The sequence below is a fragment of the Argiope bruennichi genome, chromosome 9, assembly GCF_947563725.1.
Source record: "Argiope bruennichi chromosome 9, qqArgBrue1.1, whole genome shotgun sequence".
NCBI classification, from domain to species: Eukaryota; Metazoa; Arthropoda; class Arachnida; order Araneae; family Araneidae; genus Argiope; species Argiope bruennichi.
The window spans coordinates 117,047,506-117,058,444 of NC_079159.1; the positions used below are offsets into that span (position 1 = coordinate 117,047,506).

The 10,939-nt window shown below is 31.7% G+C and overlaps 1 protein-coding gene across 2 annotated transcripts in view; it reads right to left on the minus strand.

Annotated features, from left to right (window-relative positions):
• The window catches only part of LOC129984401 (UTP--glucose-1-phosphate uridylyltransferase-like), a 63,171-nt gene extending 55,273 nt beyond the window's left edge, over positions 1-7,898 (minus strand). The window contains exon 1 of one of the 2 annotated variants that reach the window (XM_056094280.1): positions 7,726-7,898. In XM_056094280.1, the coding sequence (XP_055950255.1) occupies positions 7,726-7,752 (27 nt within the window). In that variant the 5' untranslated portion in view covers positions 7,753-7,898. Of the gene's footprint in view, positions 1-590; positions 727-7,725 lie in introns of those variants that run through there. The other variant, XM_056094279.1, reaches the window with a different exon arrangement.
• Between the last annotated feature and the right edge of the window lie 3,041 nt (positions 7,899-10,939).

Genomic DNA, 10,939 nt, shown 5'->3' on the forward strand with positions numbered 1-10,939 from the left:
AAAAATTAAAAGTATAGCTTTCTAAAGAATAACAAGACATTTCCCAATTCATTTGACTTATCATACTTAAATATATGTTGCGGTTCATTTGATTAAACGGTTATTATTAATAATAACCAGTCAAACACATAAACCGCTACATACATATTATTTATAAATCTTTGCAACTATATTAGAAATATATACAAGATTTAAATCCATATACATATAAGCGTAGTTTCTTTATATTTTGACAACAACAAATTTCACCAAAAAATTCTTCTGTACTTGGGCGCTCTCTGAAATTTCGTGAATAAAATACTCCACATAACGACAGGAGTTAATTCAGCAGTTATCCTGAGCAAATTTTCAGAAATTTCTAATAAACTTTATGCATTTGGAATCAACACATTTGATTTTGCTTTGTCTAGAATATCTGGATACATAATATGCAAAATTATTTTTGAATGCACTTACAAATTTATATTCTATGAAATCTATATACGAAAAAATCCGAGGATCGAATATGCCAGAATTTTTTTTTTCTCTCTCTCTCTCTTTAATTTCCGCTTGGGGTTGGGGGGTTGCAAGAGATGAGAGAGTCGACTTACCACCGTGAGATGCGTTCCAGTCTGCATGTTCATCTCCATGTTTCCAAACAAGCACCGGGCTGCTACTGACTTCCTTATCCGAGTGATGTGAAGGAACTCGAAAACGGCGATACCAAACACATGCTCTTATAAAAAGCTTCAGATAAGAGAGTCCACGGCCTTGCCCACTCCCCCTCTTCTTCCGACGGCGACGTTCTCTTCATTCTGCGCCCGAACTGTGACCCCAGTAGACACGCCGAACTCATGGAAAAAAGTCATTCATGGGACACTTGTCAGTCACGAGTAGATACGCGTACAGCTCATGGGCTGTATTTATGTTTCAAAATGGATGACTCGATATACTCGCTTTGTAGATGGATACTCTGAATCTATTTACGGTTAGATTAATATAAAGTTAAGCAAGATAGATACTTATAAAGAGAAGAATATTTCTTAAACATCAAATGCATCTATCTTTGTTCCTCGATCTCATATTTTTATTCTCTCTTTTAGAAGACATTGGGAGAAAAATTTGGAAGTATTCTTTCCTGGACTTTTTCACATGTAGGGTCAGGTTAAACATGTTTACGCCTAAAGGATATATGTGTATTAGGATAGATACTTATAAATAGATGGATATTTCTTAACATTAAAGGCATCTATCTCTATTCATTGATCTCTCAATTTTATTCTCTCGTTTAGGAGACACTAGGAAGAATAATTGGAAGTACTCTTTCCTGGACACTCTCGCATATAGTGTTAAACATGCTAACGCATGCATATATTTGCGCTTAAATATCCGTCTATTCCATTAAAAATTATGTATATAAAGCGATCGGTAAGATCCCTTTAAGCCCTTTAAACTCAAAAAGGCGTCTCATAAAGGCAGGGAAGTAACGTGTACCTTTAGTAAAATACTATGCTGAATTTATTGAAGAAGGTTACATCGCCTCTAGGAGCGAAATACACAAGTTACAAAAAATAAAGAAGATCAGCCTAAAGGCCCAATTAGAAAAATGTATTCTATACCATATTAATAATAATAATAATAATAACAGGAAAAAGTTCCATGGCTCCATTCCATGGTGGAGAGAGTTCCATGGTCTGTAAAATTGGAGATGATATTTGCGATTAAAATTATAAACGATTAAATTAAGTGAAATTTAAGCAACAAAATAAGTAAACACAAATAATGAAGAAATCTAAAAAACGCACTCGGTGAGAACGGAGGGGGGGGGGGAGAGTATTTAAAGAATAAATTTTTCAATTTTAGGGAGAACCCTTTTTCAAGACGTGGAAAATTCATAATTTTAAATGCAAAAATATCTGTCGATTTTACAGATAACTACATGGAACTGTTTAGTATATTTTTATTATGATATTGCGTACATTTTCCTAATTAAACTTCTTGGTTGATCTTCTTTATTTTTTGTACCTTTTTTTTTCCACCGTTAGAAGCTCTGTAACCTGTCTTAATAAATTTGGCATAGGCATTTTAGTATAGGTACACTTTACTTCCCTGGCTCCATGAGACACCGTTTTGAATTTAAAATTCTTAAGAGGACTTTTCCGATCACTCTATAGACACTAGGGTGCAGCAAGAGAACACTGATTTACACCGCCGAATTAATATTGATCTCAAGTGTTTCGATTCGCTATAATTTTCCGATAATATATTAATAGCCATTTTCGGCGACCAACTGGTCTGCCGAGATTATCGACTACGTAAAATTTCTATTGAGCTTATGTAATTTATAAGCATAATGGAAATTTTTTTAAACTTCATTGATTTTAACTTCAAACGATACATTTTTAAACTTCAAACGATACACGCATCTCTAATTTGCTGTTATTTCAATTAAAATCCGAAATTTAATTTTAAGCAGAATGTGATGAATCCGGTAGCACACTTCCTGAGTAGAAGTTCGTTAAAAAGTCAAATACACAAAGAAGAAGAATTTAGTTTTAAATTTAATGTAGCACATATATCGTGACTTAAATAATATGTCAGAGGATTATTCAAAACAAATTCTGATTGAATAAAAAAAAATTAGTGTATTACAATAAGAAAAAAAAATGTCAAGCTAAAACGATTATATATACAAAGAAAAAAAGATTTAAATGTTTAAAAATACGCCACTAAAAGCATCTCTTTATTAAAAGTGCAACACAAACTGCCTTCTCTTCAGTGTGGGAAAAAAGTCCAGTATCCATATCTTGATCATCAATATTGGAAGATGAAATAAAAGTAACAACAAAAAAAATTGTTAGAGTTTCATTCCCATCAATGAAAATTATTTGAGTTTCAATTGCAACTATGAAAACTATTGTCAACTATGCAACTATTGTCATTAAATATACTTTAAAACACTTTTAAAGTCAATTAAATGATAAAAAAAATTAAGATTAATTACTAGATTAGTTTTATTAAAAAGAAAATTTTTCTTTTAATTTTGTTGATGCCAGTTGTTGTTGTTGTTGCCTATACCCAAAATCAGCAGGGCTAGATCAGGTTCATGATATTGTGCACCCTAAAAAAGTCCAAAAGCATCAGTGAACTGTTTGTCACATCCTGTCTGGTAAGCCCCAGGTAGGCAAGGATGTTCAGGTGAAGCCTGCACCTTAGAGCAAATGGTGTAAACATCAAAGCACTTGGAGCCACCAGAATGTTTTAATGATCTAAGGTGGCCATTGAGGAAGCGAGTGAGGGTGGATTGACCTTGTCGACTCTTTTAATTTTAAAATGGTGTAAAAATATCATCTGTGCTTTAATCACAATAATGATTTTTTTCAAATTACCAAGGAAAGTCGCCAATCTGTCGCTAATTTTTTTAATGAAAGTCTTCCTTGAATAATGGCATTGGAGTTCAACAGCTACGAAATATTATTTTTTGGCATGAATTTAGCATTTTTACTGAATCTATAGTGTGACTTTCGGCGAGTTTTTTGGCGACTAGTCCCTGCCATCTGCTTAATACTATTCGAAAATCAAATTCGTGTTTCAGACGCTTTTCTCCTAACCGATTGAAATAAAAATTACACTTGTAATCATAAAACCCATAAAAGATTTTATGTATTTCAGTCATTACGTTTTTGAATTATCGCGTTTACATGTTTCTAAAGATACAGACAGACAGATTTTTAATCCCTTGCTGGATTCGTCTAAAAATTTGTTCGGTATTTATACAGTAAATGTTAAATCTGAGCACCGAATTGTATCCATCTAGCTCTCTTCGATTCATAGTTATCTGTTAACTTATATTCGGACTTTCTCAGAACATATCTTTGCTGAAAATTTGACAGAAATCTACAAATTTTGTATAAAGATCATATCCCAAATTTCATTCATCTAGCTTAAAGCGTTTTTGAGATCATTGTCACAGACAGACAGACATTTTTTTTTCAAAAATTTCTTATATATATATATATATATATATATATATATATATATATATATATATATATATATATATATATATATATATATATATATATATATTAATACTTTGTATACGAGAATGTAAAAAAGGTTAATCAGGAGTTTTATGCATCCCACACCTATTTAAATGGTTAGGAAATAGAACTGGAAATATGGAGGACATAATAATGGAATCGTGCGTAAGCTGGGTTGATCAACCTTTGCGACTAGAGTAGTTGGTTTTAAAAAATACCGTCATATCATCAATTTGTCAGAGTTTTCACCATGAATGCTGAAATTTTCAACCCTCGCAGTGCTCAAATAATCTGAGAGCGTTAGAGTAATCTAAATGCTTTCTTTCCTCTCTTTTTGTTTTCATTGTTGTTGTTTTAGTCTTCATTTTCTAATACATTCTACTCCCCAACATTCCACAGTGCGAGTCACTGAAAATTCGCACAGTAAAGCTACTGTCGCCATTCCTTTGTTTATTTGGCGATATTCGTATATTTCGTCTGAGGTTTTGTCATTTTCAAGCTCTTCTATATAAAATCTCGTTAATTAACTAAGAAGATGTTTGCTTATTCTTTACTATGCATAACTACTTTAGAAAATATAAACTTTTCAAAACAACTGTTTTTTTATATCGTATTCTTAATTGATCCAACCAAAGTAATCAAAAACTTTTAACGCTTCTTCCAAGCGGAGGAAGATTTCTGGTTTTGATTAGCATTTCCAAGAAGAGCACGAGTTGATGACGGCATCATCTTGTCCCAAATGCTTTTTACTATTTTCTTTTTGGATTTCTATTTTACTATTTTCTATGTCTATTCTTTTAAATTTATTTTGAGTGATTTAACTGATCAACATGATCCACAAAATGCTTCATATTATGCGCTGTAAGGCGCATGAAACTAAAAATAATATTTTAACAATCTTATTTATGGAAAATATATTAGTTCAAAAGAAAAAGCAAAATATATAATAAGAATATTTAACACAACAAAAGCAAGAAGCTCGAGATGTAAACAAAAAATTTAGTATAGTTACATTAACGTGCCGTTTTAAAGCAACACTAGGGTTATTTTTCGACGGACCTCATCATTTTGAACCGTTTTCAGATGACGAGGACGACACCTGAGCTGGCACACACACACACCCTCTCCAAACTTTCACACCACACCAGTGGGGCGAACGTTGGCCCCAATGGATTTAATGTGCACAGACCCGCTTACACGACAGTTCTTCAGTAGAATCGAGTGTTAAAGCTAAAATATTCCGTGACTTTACCACCAGGCACTACGGCCCGAAAAACAAAAACAAAAAAAAATTGCTACTAAAAAACCATAATTTGTTTCAAATAAAAAAAAAAGAAGACTAAACTTAAGAAATGTACTCTTGATAACAGCTAAACTTCAAAAAAAAAAAAAAAACAAAAAAAAAAAACAGAATAGTTCCCGCAAGTTGCGAGTTCTAATTTCATATTTCATCAAGAAATTAGGATAAAATGTTGTGAAAGCTATATATGGTGACACGAAGTGTGCTCAGACTCGAAAGGAGTGAAATGTGGGCTTAATATTTGGTAATTAAAAAAAACGATTTTGAGGTATTAATTTATTAAGATCTAGGTTTTTAAACACAACAACCTTTTCATTACAAACTATTACAAAAAAGTATTTAACTGCTTTTTATTATATTATATCGTCTATTCATCAGGATTATCATCTTACCCCGAAATCAAACTCATCTGGTCCCAATGCCAGTCAAAATGATACTTTTGCATCATCTTTTTAACCCTTTCACTCGGATGGAGCCTCTCACTCACCACTCAAGACGGTGCATCATTTTGACGTTCTATTTAGTTATTTTTCAATTTTCATTAAAAAATTAATTTTACCGTTTTCATTGCTAAAAACTTAAGTAGATTAATTTGTCAAAGAAAATCGATTTAAAACAATTATGTACATTTATTTCCAAAAGCAATAAACAAATCTTTGTATTAGGTAAATAATTATGCATCGAATTACTTTTTCGAGTGCGAAGGATTAAAATAGCAAAAAAAAAAAAAAAGTATTGATTATATTAAAACAAAAATTTATCCAACTAGCTACAATACAAGAATTGGATTTTCTAATAATACATGCAAAGAAAAATAATTTTCTTCAAACCAGAATTTATCGAAAATGAATGCCGTGTTAAAAGTTGATGAAGACAGATTTAGCTCAGTATACATGCAGAATTAAGTAGAGAAACTCCAATATCATGAAAAAGAAAGTGAAAACAGAAGATGGATAGATTACTCGGAGATATGTGTTTTCAATTGCGCCATGATGTCTTTGGACACAATTCCACTAGGAATGTCCAAGTACACAATAAACAAAAACAGGTGTAAGGCGAACAAAAATTAAACAGTTTGAGCATCTATCACAATCTGAAGGCCTGGTTGTTCTCTACCTTGCGTTCTATCTGTGAGGTGTATGAAATAGCCACCACCACCCCGTAAAAAGGGGCTGTGCAAGCTTATGTGTGAGTGTCATCTTCATATGAGATAGAAATCAGACTTCTGCCCTAGGATGCTCAAGGGCTTTTGCCCTCAGAAGCTACTGCACACTGGTCTTAAATCGCAGACAGTTCGTCAGCGGGTTTGTAAAGTGCCATAAGTAACAACAACAATCTGAAGGAAAGGAGAAAAATCTTGGAATTTTTAAGGAAATCATGAACAGCAAGTTATGCATAGTTTTTTTTAACTAAGCAGAACTAACATTTGTGGCAAAAGCAGCTGATTGCAAAATGCCGTCAAATATAAAATAATTTAACAGCTACATTAATTATAAAGAATTTACTTAGAATTTTAAGACAAATAGTTGAGCATGAAATAATGATAATATTTTATCATTATTTCATTGGTTAATAAGTATAATAGCTAATTATACTTATTAACCAATCAGTACCTAATCATATGCAAATAGAAAAAAAATGCAAAATTGTTCGTCTTGAAGATCAACTTTATTCATTGTTACCCTTTAATTTTACAGTTATTTAACATTAGGCTATTAAATTTTCAATAATAATTGTAATATTAGATTAATAGTTATATTTAAAATTAAAGAATATTAAATTAAAATATCAATTATGTTAAAAGTAGAAATTATTAAATTAAAATGATAATTATATTTAAACAGAAATAGAAATAATTTTTAAATAGTTTTCAAACATTACAAATTTATTTGTTTATGTATAAATTAAGGTATGCATTTTTTAGCATGGTTTAGTCGACAACAGTTTCAAAATAAATCAATAAATATTTTTTAAAAAATAGATATTTAAATCAAATAAAAATGGCCAATAGAAATTATCAATGATGCTTTTTTAATGCTTGCTTAATTTCCATCTTATTCACTTCGCGTTTTTCATTTACTACTAAAGATACTTGAAATCAAACGGTTCAATTCAGGATACTGATGTAAGCTAATCATTTTTCGAAGTAGCCTCGTTCTAAGAATCTACACTGCCGAAACTCTATTCTAGAAATTGTAGATTATTTATCAAATTCACACAGTCAATAAGAAAATCCCTTTATCTTTATTGACTTACTAAATCAAACAATTTCGTCAAAAGCACTAGCATTCATCAAATTTTTCCTAACACATTAGTTCGAAAATTTCTCGTTTTACCTAATGGACAAGAAAAATAAATTTTCTCATTGAAGTAATACAGACAATTTTAAAACGAAATAATTACCGCAAGTTTCTCTGCGTGCGTTGACATCCTTTCAGGAATCTTGTATCACAAACTCAGCGAAAATATCGAACACATGTAAAATAAACCCGCAGCTACAGCGTTACGTTCAGCCTTGTTTACCATTCGACAAGCTGCGTTAGAATGAAAACACTACGTGGTTTCGCCTGTTCTACGCTACATGAACGTAGTAGAACAACCCGTCGGAGTTGAGAGGATGAGAATGGAAATTAATGAAACTTCAATGACGTTATTAGAACTTACTGCACTTTGCCGGGATATTATTTTTGTTTCTTCCTTTTTCTCGTCACTTTCAGGAAGCAACTCACGGCGCCGCAAAGGTTACTAGGCTCTTTCTGCAAGGACAGAGTTACGATACAAGGACAACGTCGCCTTAACATCCATTTGAAAAAAATTCATCTCGAGTAAAAACGCTATTTGGCGACAAATTTTTTCTTTTGCAGCTGACCTCAAAAATGAATCGATTAACCTTCCTGATATAACTGGATAATGCTATTGTAAGAAGGCATTTTGCACATGATTGCAGTGAATAGTCTATGTCATATTTTTTGAGTTTGTTATATACGAAGTATAGAGTGAATACTGCTATTGTCGAAAAAATTCGAACTCGAGATTTTGACGCATCTCCGTACTGCAAACCTCCCTTCGAAAAACCTATTATATCTGTCGGTCTGTCAAAACGAAAAATTAAAACTCTTTGAGCTAAAAGAGTGAAATTTAATATAACTTACGACCAAATTTGTAGATTTCTCTCAGAGGTTGGGCGAAATTCATTCAGAGGAAATCCGGATGTCCCAATAAAACTTAAAGCGATAGTTACAAAACGAAGAGAGCTAGATGGATAAAATTTGGCGCAGAGATTTAACATCTAAAGTATATATTTCTAACGAAGGTGGAACCAAATCCGTCCATGTGTTAACTGGTCATTGATCTGCAAGCAATAACTCTAAAACGAATGACTTAAAATATATAACGTTTGTAATGTGACTTTATGACTGTAATTGTAGTTCTACGTCATATCTTGTTTTGACATAGACCTGAACCGCGTCTAAAACGTAAATTATATTTTCGGGTACTATTAAATGCATGTCAGGAATCAATCTCCAAAAAATATCACCAAAGATCACACAATAGATTCAATAAAAACATCAAAGATCTATATTTGGTAATTAATGTTCGCCAACGCTATTTGCAAGGAATTGCAATTTGCAAGGTCCAAACTCAAGATCCAGAATTTTATGCAGGGGCAGGGAAGGGAACAATACTTTTATTAGAGAGCATGCGAGAAAGGTTTGAGATCACTCCCGCTGGTTCAAAATGACATAGAGATAATTCATTCTGAAAGATAAAAATAATACGAAGATAATAAATATTTATTAGAGTTGCTTTCTTAGACGGAATTTTCTGAAAAACGTTTCAGAATAATAAACAATAGTGTAACCATAGTAAATTCGGGAAGGGAGAGCAACACTTCCTCTTAAGGAACGCCCCTGAAGACATAGTTTATGAGTTGGCGTCAGGCCTTTGAAGTCAAATGAATGAGACTAATGAGGTGAGAAAAAATGTTACTATTCTCCGCCATTTATATACGATACTAATTTTACTTATATCTTTTTCGACTTTTGCAATTTTTCAAGAGAACATATTCTTTATTCCTAATGTTTATTTTCGAATGACTTAGTGTTAAGAACAGAAGGGCCTACGATAAAACTCCTTTCAAATCCAGTCATTCAAAGGAATCTAAACCAACACCGTTGCTACCCAAAAACTTTTTCACATACCCTCTAGTAAATCTTATTCTCTAAGACTATAAAAAATTGTGAACTTTGGGCTAAGCAGAGAACGTCTTGCTTGGAATAGGCTTACAATAGATACAAAATATTAACTTTTGATGTGAATTAGCATTTTTACTGAATCTATCGTGTAGTCCTTGGCGAATTTTTTGGCGATTAATTTTTGCATACGGTTAATAATGTTCGAAAATGGAATTTGTATTTTAGACGCATTTTCTCCCAACCGAATGAAATCAAAATTGGAGATAGAGCTACACTTGTACTGTAGTTCTATACCAAATTTGATATATTTAAGTCATTGCATTTTTGAGTTATCGCGTTTACGTGCTTACGAAAATACTGACCGATAGACGTCCAACCCCCCCCCCCCATTTTGATTTTGGCTCACAATTCGATGGGTGTCAACAATATAAATGTTAAATCTATCAAATGTAATTTATTAACAGTGTAAATGTGTATCAAATTGTATCCATCTAGCTCTCTTCGTTTCGTAGTTATCGAATTACTTTATATTCGGACTTCGTCAGAACAGATTTTTGCTGAATTTGACTGAAATCTTCAAATTTTGTGCATATACCAAATTTCATCCATATAGCTCAAAACGTTTTTGAGTTATCTTTGTCGTACAAAAACAGACGTTTTCCCAAAATGTGTTTTCGAAGTCATTGAAGTCTAAGACATGGAGATTCATCAAAATATTGAATTTATTGACGATTACAATACTTTCTCTGCATTTTGCATTCGAGAAAGTAAAAAAGAATAATTCTGCTATAGCATTATTGAGGTAAAAATGGAGCGCAAATCCATTAGTCATTTCTTTCCTCTTACAACAATTTAAAATCAAGCAATTTGACCTCAGAGAGCTCTTGTTTAAATCTAAGACATACGTTTTTTTTTTTTTTTTTTTTTTAAGTACAATAAATTTATGTTAGATACGAAATACAGGATAAACAAATTTATCTGCAAACAATGTTTTATAAGAGAGAAAAAATATAATAATAAATTAACTAACTCAATAAAAACACCGAAAAAAAAAGACCTTTTGAAAATTGTCATTGCTTTGCTTTCTGAACTGAGAAATGTTAAATTTTTGGATTTTAATAATGACAAATTATTTTTTATAACTCAATGAAGCCGCATTTATATCGAAAATTAAAGGGAGTAGCTGATAATTTATTAAATACATCAGCAAACGTTTTCATTATAAATAATCGAAAAGAAAAAGTAGAAGACAGGTTATTAAGTTATGAAATGCATAAGTAGATAGTCCAAAATTTTTACGTTATGACACGGTAAACTTCGTATGTTATTCAATTTTCTGAAAATAAATGAAATTTGTTTCCAATCGATCACTTTAATATTTTTTCTCTTGTGGATATTCATTATTTATCAGTTGTGAAAGA